Below are 23,493 nucleotides of genomic sequence, written 5' to 3'. Positions count from 1 at the left end.
AATAGCGTCTTAGGTCAACTATGGGAGAAGATTCTTGGAAGCTTCTGTTTGGTTTCCTCTGCCTTCGCCCCATGAGCTTTTTGTCTTTACTGATTTTGCTTTGCATCTTTTTGTTACACTAACCATGACTATGACTACATGCTGAGTTCTGCGAATCCCACTAGTGAAGCACCTAACTGAGGGGTAATCTCAGAGACTCTGTCAAACACATCTCCTCTCTCCTTAAATTTCCAATAACTCCCACCTCTCTCAGCTGATTACTCTGTCTTAAATATTAATGAAATAATAGAAGCAATCAGAAGTGAACTCCTTTATCCTCCTACAACCCTGTAACTGTACCCTTGTGCTCTGCCTCTCTACTATATATTAAAAAAAAAGTGCCCTGCTTCAATCAAAGACCAATCCCTGTATTAATTTTCCTCTTTTCCTCATAAATCTCTGTCTCCTCAGTGGATCACTTTTATCAACCATAGTTTTCCCCCATGCTTAAAAACCCTCCTGAATCCCATGTCTTGTCTAACTACCACCAAAATTCTTTGCCCCGCCATCACTGAGAAACCTCTGTAAAAGTGTCCATACAATTGTCTATATACATACACATAAACACATATATGTGTGCTCATGTGTGTGTCTTCCACTTTGCTCCATTTTCTCATCAGACTCAATTTAGACTTGTGCCTGCATCCCAGCCACATTCACAACATGTGACAGTCCTTTCTTCTGAAGCTTTTCTTTTGACTTCCTGACATGTTCTCCTGGTTTCTTCTATCTCACTAGCCACTCTCCATTTCTGGCTCCTCTACTGCTCAAGCTTTAAATTCTGAATGCTTCCAGAGTCAGCCCTTAATCTTTTTCTTTTTCTTATCTACACATTAAAAATTCTCATCTAGTCCCATGGTTTTACCTATAAGCAGATGAATCTGAAGTTTCTATCTCCAGTCCTAACCTCCAAAACAACTACTGACTATTTCAAACGTGGCCAAAACAGAATTCTTAATTCTCACCCCACTCCACTTCTCAGGGGTAACAGTCCGACTTCCTAGATGACTCAGTGGCAAAGAATCCCCACCTGCTAATGCAGGAGATACAAAAGACGAAGGTTCAATCCCTGGGTTGGGAAGAGTCCCTGGCATAGGAAAAGGCAATCCACTCCAGTATTCTTGCCTGAACAGAGGAATCTGGTGAGCTACAGTCCATGGGGTCAAAAAGAGTCAGACACTACTGAACACAATGGCAGTACAACTGAGAAGTTGTGATTAAGAGTGTGAGCTCTAAAATCAGATTAAATGGTTTAGACCTTGACACCACCACTTAATACCCCAGTTTCCTCATCTATAATATAAGAATAACGCTACCTTCTTCATAAGGTTGTGATGATTATTATTAAATGGGATAATCCATGAAAACTGCTTAAACAGTACCTGGCACACAGTAAATAATCAATATTAGCTATTGTCATTCAGCTGGTTGCCCAGAGCAAAACCATGGGTCATTCCATGACTAATGATCTAAATTATGACCTAAAACACTCTGTCATGTCAAACTCTTCTTTTCTTTAGCATTCCTAGAAATATCTAAAGTAATCCTATTTATTTGCATGTTTATTTCCTGAATTCCCCCCAAATTTTGATATAAGTTTCACGATAGCAGAGACCCTGCCTGCCTTGGTAATTGCTGGATCTGCAGAAAATGATACCTACCGCATACTTGATATGCCATAAATACTTGTTAAAATGAGTTAATGGGTGAACTCCAAAATCTTTCTATCATAACAAGAGACTACAAATCCTAAGGCTACTTATGCTTTGGTAGAAAGCAATTTCCAAGATTCCTTGCTTTAAAAACAAATACATATTCAATGGCTTCCTACTGTCCAGAGTCAAATTCAACTTATGCAGTAATACTTCTCAAATGGCCCCAGCCCACCATTCCAACTATATTTCCCACTATTCCCTGACTCTGCTACAAAGCACATGCCTTTGAGCTTTCCTGCTTCCATACTCTAGCTCCACTGTTCCCTTTCATCTAAAATGCCCTTCCTCCTACCTCTAATTCACAAAATGCTATTCTAAGGATCAGCTTAAATCAGCCAACATAACTGATCCTTTTTCATTCCCTACTCTCATCAAAAGTAATCCCTCTTGTGCCTCCTTTAATACATTTATATTCTACTTAATTCCTTGAGGGTAGGAACCACATACCATCCATCTTTATTGTTCCCATACTCTATTATACACATAATAATTCCCACACTCTATTATACATATAATATTTATTGTGTACAATAAATATTTATAAATTAACTTTAAACAGACCTTCTCCTAACCACACCATCTGGAGATATCACCAACGATAAAGATACACTGGAATTTATTTGTGTCAGAGATACAAGGAGAGCTGATTCTTGGTGTGACATATATAAAAAGACAATTAATAATCCAAGATTACTCATTTTGGTTGCCAAACAAGCACCACAAAACAAATTTTACAGGCATTCAGAGAGGAATAAGCCAACAAAAGATGTCATGGCTTATGCTCCAATTAAAAATAAATTAAAAAAAAATGGAATGGCTGAGAAAAGTATCATTTTAATGATCATCTGCAATCTTGAAATTAAAATTTAATTGTATGTATTTATAATGCATCCTTTTCTCTGTTCTATACAGCAACACTGGCTCAGAATCCTTAAATCAAAACCACACATTAGAGAAGGCATTACTTAAAGGTGATCAGGGAAAAGGCAAAGAACACCGTAAAACTTTACTGTGGCACTAATAATGCCTAAAGAAATTGCTATAAACTGCTAAAAACCACAGTGCCAACTGCAGTAGAGACTGTTTGTGGTTTACCCAGAACCCAGCCACTCTTTCTAAACAGAATCCTAGTATTGTTATCTATACTTCCCTCACATAGCCTATGTATCCTTAATAATCTCACCAAAGTAACCACTAATTCAAAAACAGACCTGTTTCCTCATTCTGGCCATTCAGACTGGAGGGGAGATTTTGGGGGTGTTTCTATGAAAGGCAGGCTTGTCCCTCTTGAAAGGGCTATAGGAAGCCACTTCTCTCTGTCTCCGTCTCTCAATCGCTCTCTTCTCCCATTTAAACAAGGGATCATGTTGCTCCAGTGCCATCAGTACCACAGTCTCGAGGGAAAAGCGTTAAGAGAAGCCAATGCTACAGCCATGGTGAGTACAAAGATACAATAATACAGAAATAATATAGAATACATTCTACAAAGAATAATAGAGGAAAAAAGATAATGATAATTCAGTCTTAATGATAACTAATATTGAGGGCGTACTGTGTGCCAGGCAGTGTCTAGTACCATATGTGCAATATTTTAATCTTCACAACAACTCTGTGAATTATATATAATAACTATCACCACTTTTTGAGATGAAGAAACTGAGGAACAAAGAGGTTCATCAATACGCACCATCACTTTGTCATGTTAAGTGGAAAAAGGAGAATATAAAAATACCAGAAGTGTTTCCATGTAGGAAACTAAATGTGCATATAAAAAAAAAAAGAAAACATAATAGGAAGGTACAAAATGACAAAAGCTGGTATGTCATAGTGGCAAATTTTTTTCTACTTTTTAAAAAATTGTAGTAGCCATTTATATATTAAGAACAAATAATTTTAAAGTCTAATTTATAAAACATATCTATAAATTCATCCCCTCAAACATTCCACTCAAAGAGAAACCAAATTAATATAATTGGAAAGGCGTATCAATTAAATTCAGATCTATAAAACCAAAAATCTCAAGTTAACCTCAACTTAAACAAAATAAAAACATATTTCTGTTTCAAACAAAAGAAGTCTGAAGGTAAACAGTCCAAGGCTGGTAGGGCAGTCTGACAAAGTTGTCAAGGGATTCAGGATGCTTTCACCTCCTACTACGTCATCCTTGGAGCATGGCCCTCATGCGTCCATCCTTAAGGTTCAACCTTGGAAGATATCACCTGACATGTTCTCTGTATAGCAGAAGGGAGTAAGTGGGGAAAGTTCACCTTTTATTGAAGCTCCTGATAAAACATATCACTTTCACTTAATGTCTAATGTCCAAAACTAGTCCTGTGTCCAAACCTAACTGCAAAGAAAGCTGGAAAATACAGTCAACTGAATATTATTAAAGAAGGGGAGCCTCCTCAAAACTCTAACAGCCTTTTTTAATAGAAATGGAAAAGCCAATCTTCAAATTCCTATGGAATTACAAGGGGCCCAGATTAATTAAAACAGTCTTGAGAAAGAAGAACAAAGTTGGAGGGCTCACTCCTCCAAATCTCAAACATATTACAAAACTACAGTAATCAAGGTTCTGTGATACTGACATAAGAACAGACCCACAGACCAATGGAATAGAACTGAAAAGCCCAGAAATAAACCCATACATTTATGGCCAACTGCTTTTTGAAAAGGGTTTAAAAGTTCATTTGATGGATAAAGAATAATCTCTTAAAGGAATTATGTTGGGAAAATTGGATTTCCACATCTAAAACAATGAAGTTAGACTTCTACTTCACACCATATACAGAAATTAACTCCAAGTGGATCAAATTAAAAATAAGAGCTAAATGGCAACCCACTCCAGTATTCTTGCCTGAAGAATCCCATGGACAGCAGAGCCTGGTAGGCTACAGTCCATGGGGTCGCAAAGAGTTGGACACAACTGAGTGACTTCATTCACTCATTCACAAACTGTAAAACTCTAGCAAGAAAATATAGAGAAAAATCTTCATGGTATTGGACTTGGCAATGACTTCTCGGATATGGCACCACAGGCAGAGGAAACAAAAGACAAAATAAATAAACTGGACTTTGTGAAAACAAAAAAACTTTGTGCATCAAAAGATAATTATCAACAGAGTGAAAAAAAGCAAAGCACAGAATGGGAGAAAATGTTTGCAAGTCATATATCTGATAAGAGCTTAATATTCAGAATACATACAGAAGAATTCTTCAGCTTCTTCAATACAGAACTCTTCAGTCTCAACAACAAAAAAACAAACAACTCAATTTAAAATACTGGCAAATGACCTGAATAGACACTTCTCTGAAGAAGATACGCAAATGGCCAATAAGTACATGAAAATCCGCCACTAATCATTTGGGAAAGGCAAATTAAAACTACAATGAGATACCCTTTCACACATACTAGAATGGATACAATAAAAAAATGTCAAGCTACCAAGTGTTGACAAAAATACACAGCAACTGAAACGTTAGTACATTGCTGGTAGGACTGTGCAATGGTACAACTGCTTTGGAAAGCAGTTTGGCAACTGCTCAAAAATGTTAAACATAGAATTACTATATGACCCAGAAATTCCACTCCTGGGTACACGTCCAAAAGAATTAAAAACAGGAAATCAAACAGATATCTATATACCAACATTTGATGCAGTATTATTCATGATAGCCACAAAGCAGAAACCACCCAAATGTTCACTGAAAGATGGATGGATAAAAAAATGTGGTTAATATACATACAATGGTATATTATTCAGCCTTAAATACAAATGAAACTGTGATATATGCTACAAAAAGGATGAATCTTGAAGACATTAAGTGAAATAAGCCAGATACGAAAGGATAAATACTGTATGATTCAACTTTTATGAAACATCCAGAATAGGCAAATTCATAAAGAAAGAAAATAGATTACAGGTTGCCAAGAGCTTGGGGGAGAAGAAAATGGAAAGTATTGCTTTATTAGTACAGAGTTTCTGTTTGGGGTGATGAAAATTTTCAGAAATAGACAGCCGTAATGGTTACAAAACATTGTAAACATGTCACTGAATTATACATTTTCAAATGGTTAAAACAGAAATTTTTGACATATGTTTAGCCACCAAAAAACAACTGGTAAAAAAAAAAAAAAGAACAAAGGGAGACAGGAAAATGGGGGAAACCAGAGAGATGATGGTGTTTTTCATTCATCTCAGAAACACATACATACACACGCGCGCGCACACACACACACATACACACACTCTCTCATGTGTAGTAAGAATTTCAGGCAGCTACAATTTTCAAGGGTCCTTCCCTCCCCAGAGTTGTACCGTGACTCCAAATTCAAATATATTTCCAAAGCACTGGTAACAAGGAGCATTTAGAGCACGTCCAAAACACATACACAAACACAAAATAATCACAAGTTAAATTATAATCAAACAGCACCAGAATTCAACCACTGTAACTGCCTTTACTCACGCTGTATTATTTATGTAGTAATAATCTAAAGTAACAACCTAATAACGTCTTTTTAGTTTTAATAATTTGGCTAAATATGTGAATAAACCAGATGGCATTCATATAGCCATATCTGCTATACCCTAAAAACTCCAAAGGAAAATTAATCAAAACTAAGCTGAGCTTTCTTTTTTTTTTTTTTAAGCTGAGCTTTCTTTGGAAGAAAAGCTATAACAAACCTAAACAGCATATTAAAAAGCAGAGACATTACTTTACCGACAAAGGTCTGTCTAGTCAAAGCTATGGTTTTACCAGTAGTCATGTACGGGTATGAGAGCTGGACTATAAAGAAAGCTGAGTGCTCAAGAATTGATGCTTCTGAACTGTGGTGTTGGGAAAGACTCTTGAGAGTCCCTTGGACAGCAAGGAGATCAAACCAGTCAATCCTAAAGGAAATCAACCCAGAATATTCACAGGAAGGACTGATGCTAAAGCTGAAGCTCCAATACTTTGGCAACCTGATGTCAAGAGCCAACTCATTGGAAAAGACCCTGATGCTGGGAAATATTGAAGGCAGGAGGAAAAGTGGTCGACAGAGCATGAGATGGTTGGATGGCATCACCAACTCAATGGACATGAGTTTGAGCAAGTTCCAGGAGATAGTGAAGGACAGGGGGCTCTGGCATGCCGCATCCATGGGGTCGCAAAGAGTCAGACGCAACTGAGCGACTGAGCAACAAAGCTGAGCTAAACACACTGGTCATCTATAAAACTCCATATCCAATATGCTGGAATAGAGTCATATTTAAAGGCATGTAAATAAATACTAGTCTTTACATTTTGGAGGCTAGTATCTTTTAGAAATGGACAACCTTTAAAGCAGAAGAAATATAAACCAGGAGAAACAGTTAATCATAGTGAAAATCCTTCTGTGAAAGGACAGTAGTAAACTGAACTAGACATTTTCTTGGTATTTTTTCAGAAAGTTTTCCAAACTTTCAAAATGAGAAATTCTGACTCCAATATAATTTGAGTAACCTGCAGAGAATTTTAGGGGAAAAAAATTAGTCCAAACAGCCTTACCTGAAAATTCTTAGTATTGGGGCCTTTAAAAATCTAAATAATTTCTATTTCAAAAACTACGTACTCTTACAAAAATCATCTTTGTATATTTCAGAATTGAAATGTAAATTAGATACTACTACAAAGGAAATATCACTATTGCTAGCGGAAAAATTCCTTCATTATTTCCAAATACCAGCTATACGACATCATTTCCTTTTACCTCTGTTTTTTAAAAATGGGTTGGTTGAAATTTTATTTTTTGTAGCATACCTAATTGAAAACAAAATGATACTAGGTTATTACAAATATTTCATTCTAACCCTGGGTAACTATTTTAAACTATGGATGCTACTATCTAGGAACTCTGGTTAGAGCTACTTTAAATTATTTTGATTCTAAGTAGAAGCATGGTATCCAGAAACTGAAAAATGATCACCAATTTAAGATTTAAATTTAAGTTTACAGCAATACTATTTTTAATATTTTCTTTTTCCCTTTTAGATGAAATGCAAGAATAAGCACACAATGTTTTAAGTATACAATCACCAACAAAATAAGTTACTAACAGTGTGGAAAACAGTAAAAATGACCTTCAACGACAGCAGTGCATTCAACAAAAAAATCAGGAGAATAATCTCTCATGTAAGGAAACAAAGTACTGAATAACTGTTTAGTCCTTTGAGCAGCTATAATAAATACCACAGATCTATTTCTTTTTTTTTTTCTTCTAATTTTATTTTTAAACTTTACATAATTGTATTAGTTTTGCCAAATATCAAAATGAATCCGCCACAGGTATACATGTGTTCCCCATCCCGAACCCTCCTCCCTCCTCCCTCCCCATACCATCCCTCTGGGTCGTCCCAGTGCACCAGCCCCAAGCATCCAGCATCGTGCATCGAACCTGGACTGGCAACTCGTTTCCTACATGATATTTTACATGTTTCATTGCCATTCTCCCAAATCTTCCCACCCTCTCCCTCTCCCACAGAGTCCATAAGACTGTTCTATACATCAGTGTCTCTTTTGCTGTCTCGTACACAGGGTTATTGTTACCATCTTTCTAAATTCCATATATATGCGTTAGTATACTGTATTTATGTTTTTCCTTCTGGCTTACTTCACTCTGTATAATAGGCTCCAGTTTCATCCACCTCATTAGAACTGATTCAAATGTATTCTTTTTAATGGCTGAGTAATACTCCATTGTGTATATGTACCACAGCTTTCTTATCCATTCATCTGCTGATGGACATCTAGGTTGCTTCCATGTCCTGGCTATTATAAACAGTGCTGCGATGAACATTGGGGTACACGTGTCTCTTTCCCTTCTGGTTTCCTCAGTGTGTATGCCCAGCAGTGGGGTTGCTGGATCATAAGGCAGTTCTATTTCCAGTTCTTTAAGGAATCTCCACACTGTTCTCCATAGTGGCTGGACTAGTTTGCATTCCCACCAACAGTGTAAGAGGGTTCCCTTTTCTCCACACCCTCTCCAGCATTTATTATTTGTAGACTTTTGGATCGCAGCCATTCTGACTGGTGTGAAATGGTACCTCATAGTGGTTTTGATTTGCATTTCTCTGATAATGAGTGATGTTGAGCATCTTTTCATGTGTTTGTTAGCCATCTGTATGTCTTCTTTGGAGAAATGTCTATTTAGTTCTTTGGCCCATTTTTTGATTGGGTCGTTTATTTTTCTGGAGTTGAGCTGTAGGAGTTGCTTGTATATTTTTGAGATTAGTTGTTTGTCGGTTGCTTCATTTGCTATTATTTTCTCCCATTCTGAAGGCTGTCTTTTCACCTTGCTAATAGTTTCCTTTGATGTGCAGAAGCTTTTAAGGTTAATTAGGTCCCATTTGTTTATTTTTGCTTTTATTTCCAATATTCTGGGAGGTGGGTCATAGAGGATCCTGCTGTGATGTATGTCGGAGATCTATTTCTTAAATTCTGGAAGTCAGAACTCCAAGGTGCCAGCACAGTTGCTTTCTGTGTCCACACACAGTGGAAGGGTTCGCAAGCTCTCTGGGGCCTCTTTTATTATAAAGGAACGAATAATCCCATTCAGAGAGGTTCCACAAAGGCCTCACTTCCTAATGTCATCATCTTTAGAGGTTTGGATTTTAACATATGAATCCTGGAGGGACACTAACATTCAGAACACAGCAGCAATTCAATAATAATTTGTTTTAGAGTGTGTTTTTCAAGTATCCTAGAGCAAATTAAAAAAGGAAATCATCCCCTGAAAACCTGACCCAGGACTAGTTAGAAAACAGTCCAGTTTCCCACTAAGTCCTACTGCTCAGCAACTACCTGAAACAAACTTCTCACAACCCAGCCCTAAAACAGATATGAAAAGGATAACTCAAATTATTTAGGTTTAAAAAAATTTTCTCTGTGGAATATTAAATTTTATTTCAAAAAGAGATTTAATCTGATTTCATATGAGGCATTTCCTTGCATTTACAAGGTCCAACAGGAATTTCAGAAGACTCAAGAGAGGCTGTAAGCTTAGTTGCTCAGTTGTATTTGACTCTTTGTGACACCATGGACTGTAGCCCATCAGGCTCCTCTATCCATGGGATTTTCCAGGCAAGAACACTGGAGTGGGTTGCCATTTTCTCCTCCAGGGCATCTTCCCAATCCAGGGATCGAACGCGCATCTCCTGCACTGGCAGGCAGGTTCTTAACCACTGAGCCACCAGGTAAGCCTACAAGAGAAGCTGAGTAATGTTAAAACAGAGCTATCCTGCAGCTGAGTATCTGACAAGCATTCTGATGTCTGTTGTCATAATACCTGGTGGCATACTACTTTATAGAAGTGATCATTTCATCCATCTTTCATATCATTTGTATAATTTAGTTTGTCTTTATTGATCTACTAGAGTTCTTTTGTTGTGTGTTCATTCCATAAACATTGAGTAATATGTGTGCCTTATGTAACTTCATTAATGTAATTACATAGAATTTACCCTACCTTTTCCTAAGATAAAGACTATATATAAAGTGCCATCTATAAGAACAGAGCAATCACTAAAGAAGAAAAAAGACTATCTGCTCAAAAATAAACTGATAAATTTAAAATCTCCTATTTACCATACCCAATTTTGAGCTCCTCGGTTAAGGACTTAGAAAAAAATTTGAAAATGATATTAATGAGGAAGGATTAAAGGAACAGGGACTACATAATTCTTCAAAAACTATTTTTTTAAGTATTCATGTTTATTAGTTATTAATAAACACAAATTCAATTGCCCATTAAGGTTCAAGAAAACCACCAGGCCCCAGTAAGTACCTTCACCCTGACCAAAAGCCTTTCCCTTTCTATACCAACCTCCCAACACAGGTACAGCATAACCTTAGTTAAATTCATATTCACTGTTTCCATTCCTATGACATGATGTGTGACCATTTTCTACACAAATTTTTTTCTTAATAATTGCTTTCTCATTTGCATCTTTTTCCAAGCAACTCTAAGCTCTCCCCAGATTTCTGAATCTCCTCTCAAGATATTCACTTACATCAGATTTTAAAGAAGTCTCTCTGGGAGATTTCTTTGCTGCCTCTATCCGGGCTGATTGACCTCTATGTTCCGTGCAATCACTCTGTATTCTCCCTCCACCATCATCCTAGGAAATCCTTTCTTCTCTCCCCTCTACTGGATCCTCTACTAGGAGATATCCTGTATTTTCTCATCTTAGTTTCCTCTCTCGTTTAGTTGGGGCTAAAGCATCCAACTCATCACAGTTTATCTATGTCTCTCCTGGTTTCAGCATAAGTCTATGTATTAAATTCCCTGCTGCTGCTAAGTCGCTTCAGTCGTGTCCAACTCTGTGCGACCCCACAGACGGCAGCCCACCAGCCTCCACCGTCCCTGGGATTCTCCAGGAAAGAACACTGGAGTGGGTTGCCATTTCCTTCTCCAATGCATGAAAGTGAAAAGTGAAAAAAAGTGAAGTCGCTCAGTTATGTCTGACTCTTCACGATCCCAGGGACTGCAGCCTACCAGGCTCCTCCGCCCATGGGAGTTTCCAGGCAAGAGTACTGGAGTGGGTTGCCATTGCCTTCTCCAAAGAAATTCCCTGGTTCCAGGTAAACCTGGATGGTGGGTTACCTTACTGGGAGTCCACGGGTTGCAGGCCAAACATTTTTTGAAGACTCGCAGCTCTTAACATGTCCTCATCCCGCCTTCACACCTGATTGAGAATACGGATGGCTACAGAATTCCAGTTTGGAAATCTTTTTCCTTCAGAATACTATCTTCTAGCTTCCAGGGTTGCTGCTGAGAATTCCAGAGCCTTTCTGATTCCTGATCCTTTGTATTGATTAGTTCTTTTCGGAAACTTTTTGAGTCTATTCTTTGTCCCCAGAGATCTGGAAATTCCACAGTGAACTGGCTGTAAATCTTGGTATGAATCTATTTCCACCCCTTGTGCTGTACTTGGTGGGGCCTCTCTGTCTAGAAACTCATGTCCTTCAATTCTAGACTATTTTCCTAGAGGTTCCTCCCCTCCGTCCTCCCAATTGGAATTTCTATTATTCGGACCTCTTAAACTGGTCCTCCAGTGTTCTTCTCTTCTATCTCCTCTCTTCTATCCCTTTGTGATTTTTGCTCTATTTTCCAAGAAACTCCTTCTGTTTTACCTTCCAGGTCTAGAACTGAGGTTTTAATTTTAGCTATCACGTTTAATTTCAAAGGATTTTTTTACTCACTTTTATTCCTTTTTAGGACATCCTGACTCACGACTTACTTCATGGTCCTTCTCTTATCTCTGAGAATATTGATAGCTTTTTTGAAATTATGCTTTCTCTGCAGACGCTGTTTCACGTAAGGTATTTTTTCCCCATTTTTCTGTTCTTTGCAGTTATACTTATTTCCTTACAGGCTTTCTTCAGATATCTGACAATCCTTGGTTTTCTATTAGGTTTGAGAAAATGAAAGACTAATCAAAGCTCTGAAGCCCTGGGTGAAGCCCACTGATAATGAACTGCACTGACGTGTGATTGCCTAAGCCCTCTGCTGAGGAATCCCTGATATATCTATATCATAATCCTTGATTTTGGAGCTGGTCAGATGCTCCAGAGACACTTCTCTAACCTCCTGCCTTTGTGATAAAGGCCTAGTTGTCCACATTCTGCGAGTCAAGCAAAAGTAAATAAACATGTATTTACTCTCCTGTTTTCATGATGAAATGCCAATCCTAAACTACGCCTAACGTCACTCAACACAGAGAAGCTCTGTTTTACTGAAAATGAACATCCAGTCCTCGAGGAGGAAAGACAGGAGCCAGGTGGCAGAGGAGGAGAGGGGCACTAGAGCTCCTACTATTCACACAACACTTTCAATGGATCGTCCACTTTTAGCTCCACCCCTACCTCAACTTTCACAGGTTCCTGACAATACCAACATCTAAGACTTTTGAGGATTCTGCCAAGTTAACAGGGATAGGCCCTGCTTTACACAATTAACGACTTAAGACCACGTTCTCAGATGTGCTAAGTCAGCAGTTATCACTCGTCTACATGCTTTTTCAGCTTCCAATATTTCACAGTATCCTCCCGTTTTTGTCATCCTTGAAGACTCATGACTTTTTAAAAATTCCTTTACTGTAGTTTTAATGCGGTTGCAGAAGAAAATGCAACTAATTTGTGTGTTCAACTCATCATCACCAAACTATGCTGAATGTTGTGCAAATAAGGTTACACACTCAATGTAAGAAAGTTTTATCTTCAAAAACTAGAGATTATTTGCGTTTTACCTTATTCCTCTAAACAGTAACATCCTCTTCTCCTTACCTTACCCTGATTAAATACTTATAGACTGTCAACTGCTAAGGGAGGGGATGATAAACCACTACTTGTGAGAAATCTCTTTTGAAATAAAACAGGATACATCAGTGAGGAAAGAAATCCATGGAATACTAATAGCTTAAAAATAAGCAAGTAAAAGATCTGATTAGTAGAAGATTCAACACTTTATATATGAAACACAGTTTAGGAAACACTAGGGTATACTGTATTTTCTTAGTGCTTACTATCAGTCCACAACACGCATTTATGGGTGCTACATAATCTTTAGTCCACAAAACATCCTAAGTGAATGAATACCAATAATTTTTCAGGATTATTTTCATCTTCTGAGTTGAGGTCTAGAACTCTACCACTGATTTGCAGGTTGGAGCTTTATAAATATAAAAATAATTCATAACTACCCATTTCATAATATTTGCTGTAGGTGATGAAAATACAGATGAGCTCAATATTTACTGAAAAACAGTTATGTTAAAAACCACAAAATGTGACAATGCAAAATATCCTAAGAGAAGGAATAAGATGCTGTCTGCATAGCCAGACATCAGAAGGAAAGACACCTCTGATGCCAATATAATTCAATAAAACATTATCAGTAAGTTATGTTTGTCAACAGTAAAATAAAGTTATTTACATCCCTGTATAACTATACATGCCAACCAAACTTTCAAAACTAGCATTTTATCTTCCTTTATCATAAGGCCCAATAGAAACTCCAAACCAGAATAAGAAAAAAGACAACAAAATTTAATTATAAATCACCAGAAAAAGAAAATTCTAAACCAACCTTCAACCTTTTGGAAGAATAAGCTATTATTATTATCTCAATTTTCCACTGATGATAAAACAGACTTAGAGAAGTTAAGTAACTTGCTTAAATCAACCAGCCCATAACCAAGGGAGCCAGTCTGAAACCAAAGTCCCTGCTATTGTTTAGCATATAGGTTTAGAACAGAAATATTTCAGGGTGAGGTATTCCACTGTAGATCTTCACCATGGAAACTCTAAGTATTAAATTTAATTAGCCTTTTATCACTATGAATAGAACAAACTGAATAGATGTGTGTTTTTTTGTAGATTTAGTCTACAGTGATGTGTAAGCAATTTGAAATAAAAATCGAAATTTAACAAATGACTGCATGACTGAACTCATGTATTCTTAAAAGATTGTTTTCAACCACATAGGTAGGTATTTTCAAACTTAATTAGATCAGGGTTGAGAGGAATAGTGTTGATGAGGAAGAATTAAAGAGAAAAATTAATGTATGTCAGAAGTGAGTGGGAAAAAAGACTAATTGATCCTATAAGTTATTTATCTTTAAAATCAAGTCAAATTACTCTCCAGTATTATTATCTACCACTCTATACTCAGAATATAAGTCTACAGTAATCACAGAGTTCTACTTGCTCACAGTGCTAAAATAGCACCAATTATATATGGCTTCCTCTTTAATAAAAGTACTGTATATTCTGGCTTCTTTGCACTACACATAAATAGGTGCTGGCACTTGAAACCCATAGTTTCACAGATGCAAATAACAGAAAAGTTCCCACACTAATCCTAAAGTCTGAAACCAACAGCTTAGCAAAAACATTATAACCTTAGAAAAAACAGTACTTAAAACTATAATGAATCCTGAAATTGCATGTCCATGATCTTTTCCTCTGAAATATCACAAAGTAATGAAAATAACTAAAGCTGCAAAAAGATATGGTGAGAACTTCTGAATTTGTTGTGAATGCCTATAGGTGAATAGCAAGTTGATATGAGAGCAAGAAAAGGTCATAAATAGAGACCTATCAGTAATTCCTAGGACTTTAGACGCTAACAGCACTGATTCATTATTCTATTTAATTTCATTCTACTTTACAGGGTGCTTTTCCTGGAATGAATGCAAATGCTCACCAGCCTCACTCATGTCCTACTCCACCATGATTAAGCTTATCTTTCAGTTCTTGTGACTATCACACAGGAGACAAAAGTTCACAACCACTAAGTTAAAATCTTACTTATTCTGATTTGGATTTTCTCTCCAAACCATACCACATTCCAAATTTCCCCTCAAAATTAACTCTTTCTATCCCTGACACAAGGGACACCATGACTTCATACTGAAAGGGCATTTCCCAAAGGGTGTTCCATGGAATACTGGCTTTCATCCATCTTCCCCAAAACATAAAAAATTTCAGGATAACCCACAATATTTCTAATGTTTAATTTTGTTCAAAATACTTTCCCATATTTATTTAGCCACATAAACCTTCTCCCCTCCAAAAGCACCTATTAATATCCCAGATTTCCAGAACTCACTTAAAAACTAGGGAGGGGGCTAGAGTAAAGAAACCCTAACTCCCAACAGAAGAGCTCATGTGAGGAAGAATTAATGGGCAAATAGTGAGACTGGGAAGTGGAGAGCCAGGTCTTTGAGCCTCCTGTTAACCATGAGAGCCAAAGTGCTACTTTCCTACAGCAGCAGATAAAGAAGCACTAGAATGGGAGGAGGGGTACTGGCCAATAGAGGCTAATAGCTATTAATTAGAAGAAGTGGACAATGCAGAGGGAAAGTATGGAGCAACTAGCTGAGAAAAGCAATTCTGTTACTCTGGTCAGTATCAAAGGGGGATAAAGGAAATCCCCTGGATCTGGAAAGGAGTTTTATATGCAGTGATAACGAAAGACAGTCATTCATATGTCTGGGATGACCTGTATTTATAGTGCGGGTTAAAAAAAAAAAAAAAAAAACCTTTATGGAAAGAAGTTCTTGACTCAAGATACAGCAAAATCTGCTGAGCAATTCTTCGTATTAGCTACTGAAACTTGAAGGCAACCGCACTGGAAGTTTTGTGAGTAACAAGGGATGAGACCATGAGTAACAAGGGAACCAGCAAACCCTGCTCACCTGTATCTACTGTAACATGCATCTGGAGTAATGGGAAGGCATAAACAAAAACTACAGCCAATAACTGTAGGTCATATCCCTCATGTTTGACAAGTTATACAACTTTACAGTCAGTGGTAGTCAACATCCAGGAGCCCAAAGTCAGAGAAGGAAAAACGTGAAAAGAAAGGAAATGAACCATCGAAGACAAAACAAATGAGTGAATTCACCTGTCCATTAATTTCTAAATTAAAAGTACCCAGTTATTCACAAATCAGCCTGAAGTAGCAACCCAGGAAAACAGTATATTCACACTCATTATCTCATTTTTCCTCTCTCCTATTCTCCCTCCCTCCTTCCAAGTATCTTATCCCTATCTAAGTTCCTTTTCTTTAAATTCTTCAGTCTGTCCCTAATTTAAACACGTGTGCTTTTTGAAAAGGGCAACCATAATCTTTTCACTGTTAAACAGCCAACATGCTTTAGTATCATCTACCCTAGAATTCTAACTCTGCTCAATCCAATCTTCAGTAAAATATACAAGAAAACACAGGAATTCTGTATAACAATAGTTATTCTTTCAACACATGGCTACTTAGTATTTTCTATTCTAGTATATTTAATTTTTTAAATGCTAGCTGGACTTAGTAAACTGATTCTAAAACCTATCAAAACCAATAGGATGAAGTCAGCAATATATACAATATACTGGCAATAAGTGAACATGAAGAGAAAAGGTTTTGGGAGAATTTTCTTTACTACCATAGAAGAGGAGTACAATAAACTATTAATTTGCAACAAGCTCAGTTCTTTTACTTTAAAATAGCCTGGGCTTACTATCTAATATTAGTCAAGTCCCAGGAATTATTTCATAAAATTTCCAAAATTATTTCATAAAATTTCCAACATATTATGCTATTTGTGTTTACACCATTATGCTTAGGTATGCCCTACATTTTCATATGAAATAAGTTCCTAAAATTGTTATTGTTATTCTTGACATCCCTGTTCTCACTCATGGAGCAATATATCCTTTTGAAAAGAAAGAAATAGAAGAGAAGTGGAAATATAATAGCCACCACTTATGAACATGCTTCTATCATGTGCCAGCACTGTGTGAGAGCAAATAATTGTACTTATTATCACTCTTAGAAGAGACTAGATTATTAGGTGACTAGTATAAAGGAAACTACCCAACCTATATTTATGGTGACATTTATGATGATCCTAATTGAGGACTTGCTGCTGCTGCTGCTAAGTTGCTTCAGTTGTGTCTGACTCTGTGCGACCCCATAGACGGCGGCCCACCAGGCTCCCGTCCCTGGGATTCCCCAGGCAAGAACACTGGAGTGGGTTGCCATTTCCTTCTCCAATGCATGAAAGTGAAAAGTGAAAGTGAAGTCGCTCAGTCCTGTCCAACTCTTAGCAACTCCATGGACTGCAGCCCACCAGGCTCCTCCGTCCATTGGATTTTCCAGGCCAAGAGTACTGGAGTGGCGTGCCATTGCCTTCTCCGAATTGAGGACTTAAATAAACCTAATTATGTGTATTAAATGAACTTTTTGATAATTTGGTATGATTAATAAGCTTAGGAAAAGCTAACAATGAAGAACAGTATAAGTGAAAAACAAAGAAAAGAGTCAGATTTCTGTAATTAGGCCATCATCACCTCCCTTAACAGACCTACACATCAAAAAATGTGAATAAGCTTTAAAATTACTCTAAGAAAATGAAAAGTTTAAACCACAGTACCTACTGATGTACTCTAGTAGCAAGTTTATTAACCATTCAGGCTATTTTGTGTGTGTACATACACTGAATAAACTATAAAATTACTGTTGTTAAAGGATAATTTATATGAAATATTGTAAACTCCAACATTCAGAAAGCATCAAAATACAGTTAGTCACATACAGTCTGGCTTTTTTTTTATTTGAGTAATATTTTCTTTACCCTATTTTTTAAGCAACTTGATTCAGAATTTCCTAAAATTTTAACTTTCCATTTCAAAGTAGAAGATAGCCAATTTAATGAATAACATATTCATTTAGTCACTATCAGCAAATTAGCTTATAATGCAAAAGCTATTTTTACAACTCTACTGTAGAGTTACACTACTGACATAAAAACTATTATTTTATAAACAAAACATATAAACCATAATCATTTTGACAAAAAATAAGGACAAAACAGAATCTTTCAAATCCTACTGTATATAACTGGAAAATATAAATTTGACAGTGATCTACGCGTTAAGGTATAAAAGCACTCTTATCCTCTTGCTCTATTGCTCAATGGCTTAGTCCCCTCTTCCTCTCTAGAGCTCTACTTACTCCCTCCTTGAGGCCATCAGCAGCAAATGCAAGGAGTGCTATCCAAAGACAAAATCTGACTTTGAACTGTCAGTTTTCTCATTGTCATGATGCTGTAATGAACAAAACATGAACAGTATCAATATAAACATGAAATGGGTCATAACTAGGAATAAAGTGAAATGGATGGAAATGAAGCAAGTCAAATAAAATTTTGCTGATTCCATTTTTAAAAATAAGGCATATGAAGGGAGGAGTGTTTTGGGGGAGAATGGATGTAAGTACACATATGGTTCAGTTCCTTTGCTGTTAACCTGAAACCATTGTTAATCTGCTACACCCCAATACAAATTAAAAAGTTTTTAAAAAATAAAGATATTATCTAGATGGCACTTTCATTAATACAGACAGCCAAACACAAATATACAGCATGTATTAAAAGAGTATTTACTACTGCTCTCCTGTTGCAAATATTGGGTCTTTTAAAACTCAAACTAAAAACTGTATCATTTAAGGCAAATCTAAATTATCAAATTTAACCCCAACAAACAAATTCTTTCAATCTCCATCACAGACCAAATAAATAATGTTAAAAAATTAAACTGAGGCCAATTCACTATCTGGAAACTTCCTTAATCTAACTGCTTTTTATACAATGTTAGGTAGTGAGAATAAAATAAGACATTTCCCAAAATGTGCAATCAAATTATACTCGAAGAACAACGGATCTATTTCAATAATTAAATGAGGAGACTTAAATTGTTAAATAACCCAATTTCTCAAATAACTTAAAAATAGTAAATACTACTACTCATGATGTACTTCTTGACAGCTTTTTCCATTCTTGTCTTCCTCCTTACCTAGACTTCTATGATTGGTACCTTCCACTTTCAAGACCTCAAACACCAACTTAAAAATGCCTGAGACTTAATCACTGCCTAGTCACAAAGCCTGGCTTCCCAGGTGGCTCAGGGGTAAAGAATCTGCCTGCTAAGCAAGAGACACAAGTTCGATCCCTGGGTCAGGAAGATTCCCTGGAGAAGGGAATGGCAACTCACTCCAGTATTCTTGCCTGGGAAATCCCATGGACAGAGGAGCCTGGTGGGTTACAGCCCATGGGATCCCAAAAGAGTTGGACACGACTTAGCTACTAAATAACAACAACAAAAGTTCTAAAGCCTACAAAATAAATCCTAAAAATTCTAGTCCCTTATTTCCTATTACAACAGGAGTGTACTTAAGAGACTGTATATATTATTTTTGTTACATCACACCAGACTTCTAAAAGGCAAAATATGAAGGATAATACCAAAACTCAGTTTATTTTAAAATTGTGAAAAGTCCATGTTTTAAAATTATTTAAAAATCTACTATATTATAAACATAAAATGTATTTGGCCAAACACTTCTTTGACTTTTGGCTTATGTGGTTTAAATTAAATATATACAAACAAGTTTTTTTTAATATAGATAAAAGAAACAAGATCCAGGGAATCATATTTAGTGGAAAATGTATATAAATTTTTCTGATAATACAGCAAAATATCTCATAACATAAATGTAAATTCCTAACAACCAAAAGGCAATTGAGGATAGTTTTCTCTCTTATCATAATTTTTACATTTACAACTGGTACATACAAAGAGTTCTCCCATTATTTTACAGATGAGAAAGGATATTAAATGACAACCATAATCATAAACTAGAGTACTCCTATGGAACCATAATTTAAGAACTGAAACTCTAACTCAAAGTATCAGAATCTTTTCGTTAAATTTTAAAAAGAACTAAAAAATTTCTAAATTTATGAAACATGAAGTATAAAACTACACAGGCTTTATAAAATATTTTGCTCTACATATAAAATTAAAGGACATATACTCACTAATCCAGTATCAAAGTCAAAACTGTCTCATTCTTAACACAGTGAGCTCTTGAAAGATGATTTAAAATTCTTACATTTCCAGTATGAGTTTACTAATCAGTTTCTCAAAATCATTCAATTCATGTCTTATACACACACACATATATATATTTAACCCTATGACATCAAGTTACTAGAAAATTCCTGATATTGACATATTGAATAATTAAAGTTATTATGTGCATGCAATCCTGAATAAGTGATTTACCTGGCAAATGAATTTTTAATAAATTTCAAGTCCAAAAAAGGGAATAATCACCAACTGACTTTTGGTTCAAAAAAAATAAAGCTTTACTTGGGAACAAAGACATTTTACTATAAAAACTTTCCAACAAACTCAAGTATCCTTATTCCATAGATACAAAATAACTTCTTTGGCTAATATCCTTCAAAAGTCAGTGTACCAATACAGATGCATTGGTATGTACTATATTAACAGTATGATGTGTGATGATGTATACTCTCCTCACAGTGAACTGGTGGATGTTGGAACTTGCTCACAGGTAACACTGGAAGCAGAACTTAAACCAAGACTTCAAGCTAAAGGTCTCATGGAGAATTTGCTCTCATCATTGATCTACTCCAATATCTATGTCTTCTAAATCACATCTAGATTTCGGAGAATGAAGATAAAAAATGAACCAGTTTAGGTCTGAATTAAATTTGGAGTGAATCTAACTCTCAGGCAGGCAGGAGTTGCTCCCAAACATTCTCTAGCAAATATTATCACAAAAATTTTAAACTATTTATGTCATCTTACAAACATGACAATTTTTGGCAAGTCCATGTTTAGTAATTTCCTTGCCTTGTACTATATAGAGATGTAATAAAACCCAGTGATGACCACCTTCAAGTTCCTGTTGATCTAAGATATTTTAAAACCTCCTCCCATTTCCAGAGTGACTTCCAAAGCCTAGGAAGGAATGTTTCCACTAATAAATACCTTTCCCTTGAATGCCTGTTAGACCACCACGCTTTAGGCAAAGTGAGCAATAATCCATTTCCGCCCGTCATAGAATTATTCAAAATTTGTCTGACCGAAAAAACTTAAGTTCTTCCCCTCAAGCTTCACATTAAATCAAGGCAACAACTGAGTACCATGCTTTCACTCTTGGGAAAATATTTACCGAAAACTACTGAAAAAAAAAAACCCTTGAATTGGTGTCTACTCTTTTATTGTGTGTAAACATACATATTTAAATACATAATACATACACAACAGATATTATATGTTTATATACTTACTACAGAGTAGAGAGTTTATCACGGTAGCTCTCTATAACAAATCACAATGGCCAGCTAAAGAGTTTTTAAATACAAACTTACCCCATTCTAGGTATTCAAGAATGTTCTTCTCTCTTCTCAATGGAGAATTATTGCATTCATCGTAAAGGCAGATGAGGATATCCAGTAACGTTTCCACACTGAAGCACTGCCCATTGGTCTGAGCGGGCCCGTCCAAAATAAACTGCTCCAACTGCCTCAAACGCACTTCTCCAGACATGTTTGCTTCAATATCCGCTGGTTTTCCTTTCAATTACTAAAACGATTTTGAATATGATTACTGAAACCTAAATGTTAAAATGTGTGGTTTAAAAATAAACCACTTGTTATTCAAATAACTGTCATGCAATGCCGGTGCTGAACTCAACATCCAACACGCCAGTAACCTCACTTAACTGAAGCGTCTTCAATTCCGCACATATACATATACTTTTGAGGAAAAGTTACCATAAAATATATATTTAATACATTCTTAAAAGAATAATACAATTAAATCGTATATTTAAATAAAATAATTAAAAAGTACAGCGAACCAGTCAACACTTCTTTAGGAAAAAAAAAAAGCTCTTCTCCTTCATTCAAAATTCAACTCGTGCAACAGAATCCTGAAATGAATCCGGCTGCATCATTTATGAATTAAGTCCCGATCTGCATCAGCAATTCACTTCCAGGCAGAAGGAAAATCGAAAGGGGAGGAAAAAGCCAGAATGTATATAAGGGGGAGGGAAAACCAAAAATTCTGCTGCAAATCCTCCCAGCCACCACTTGGATAACGCATCAGAGGCAATTTCTCCAGCGGGAAAGGGAGGGGGCGAGGTCCCTGAAGCAGCCCCTCGGCTCGGAGCACGCCAAGTCTTCCCTGGAGGAGGCTTTTCCTTTCTCCTTCCGAAGTCCGTCTTTTTAAGGCTTTGCAGTTAGTCCTATTTCCAACCGATTCCGATGAAAACTCTTCATTTTTCTCCCCGCTTCTCCTAGGGGCCTGACTGACTGCGGGCGGCACTCGCCCCCGACTCCGGGAGCGGCGGCTACTTGGCGGCCAGAGCCCGCTCCATGTCGGTGGTCGCTGGGCCGCCGGCCTGGGCCGCGCCCGGCAGAGAACCGGGTCTCCCCCACAGCCGCACCGCGGCCGCCCGCCCGCTGACGCTCCCGATGCCCTGGCGAGGGGGTGCTTTTCTGGATTCAAAGGACACGGACGGCGGCAACTGCGGCAGCGAGGGCGCGGGCGGCTCCGGCAGCTAGATCTCCCCCTTCTTCACACCCCTGGCTTAAGGGCATCTTTCCCCGGCGAGGAGGGAAGCGGCCGAGGCGCAGGAGGAGGGGTTGGTGCCGCTGGTAAGGAGACCAGAGGCTGCCGCAGCCCGGCTCGCAGCCACTCCCTTCCTTTCCCTCCACCCCTCCCCCGCCTTCCCCGTTCTCTCGCGCTCGCGCCCTGGGCTCCGCGAGGCAGCTCCAGGGCCCACCGCACGCAGGCGGAGGCTGGCCGACGAGTCCAGATCCAATATGGCGGCCCCGGCCCCCGCCCCCCGACACGCGCGCGCCCGCCCTCTCTCCCCTCCCCGCCCCCGCCCCGCCCCCGCCCGAGCCCAGCCGGCCCGGCGGGGTCCGGTCCAGAGGCAGCGCAGAGCCGAGCCCGGGCCCTGGGTCGGGGGGCGCGGGCGGGGGCCGGGGGCGCGGCGGCTGCGCCAGCGCGAGGGGCGGGTGGGGACGCATCGGCCGGCGAGGCTGCCGCTGCCGCAACGTGGAATGCAGGGATACGGGAGGACTGAGGGAGGCCGCAGCGGCGGCGGCCGGTCTGGAGGTGGGAGGACCCGGGCGCGGGCTGGGAACTGCGCCACCGCCTCGCCGCTGTGTTCCCGGTCCTCGAGGCTTCTCGTACGGATCGCAGAGCGGGTCTTCCTCCTGGGCCTCGGAGGCACCACCTGACTGGCACGTTTGCTAAGGAGGCCCAGAAGCAGACGGCTTTAGGCTTCCGACAGATCTCTAAAAACAGTGCCCTTCTCACCGCCTCTTACCTGCTC

General features: G+C 38.1%; 1 protein-coding gene across 27 annotated transcripts in view; it reads right to left on the bottom strand.

Annotated features, from left to right (window-relative positions):
* CDC42BPA (CDC42 binding protein kinase alpha) overlaps positions 1-23,009 on the bottom strand; it is a 297,854-nt gene extending 274,845 nt beyond the window's left edge. For 17 of the 27 annotated variants that reach the window (XM_086345011.1, XM_086345012.1, XM_086345017.1 and 14 more), the window contains exon 1: positions 21,518-23,009. In XM_086345011.1, coding sequence (XP_086201137.1) covers positions 21,518-21,695 — 178 coding nt within the window. In that variant the 5' untranslated portion in view covers positions 21,696-23,009. The remainder of the gene's footprint in view (positions 1-21,517) is intronic. The other 10 variants (XM_086345021.1, XM_086345027.1, XM_086345032.1 and 7 more) reach the window with 2 other exon arrangements.
* Between the last annotated feature and the right edge of the window lie 484 nt (positions 23,010-23,493).

Source organism: Bos grunniens, chromosome 16, assembly GCF_055505025.1.
Source record: "Bos grunniens cultivar Pamir isolate PY7600 chromosome 16, Bosgru_T2T1.0, whole genome shotgun sequence".
Taxonomy (NCBI): Eukaryota; Metazoa; Chordata; class Mammalia; order Artiodactyla; family Bovidae; genus Bos; species Bos grunniens.
This window is presented reverse-complemented; position numbering and strand designations above follow the sequence as displayed.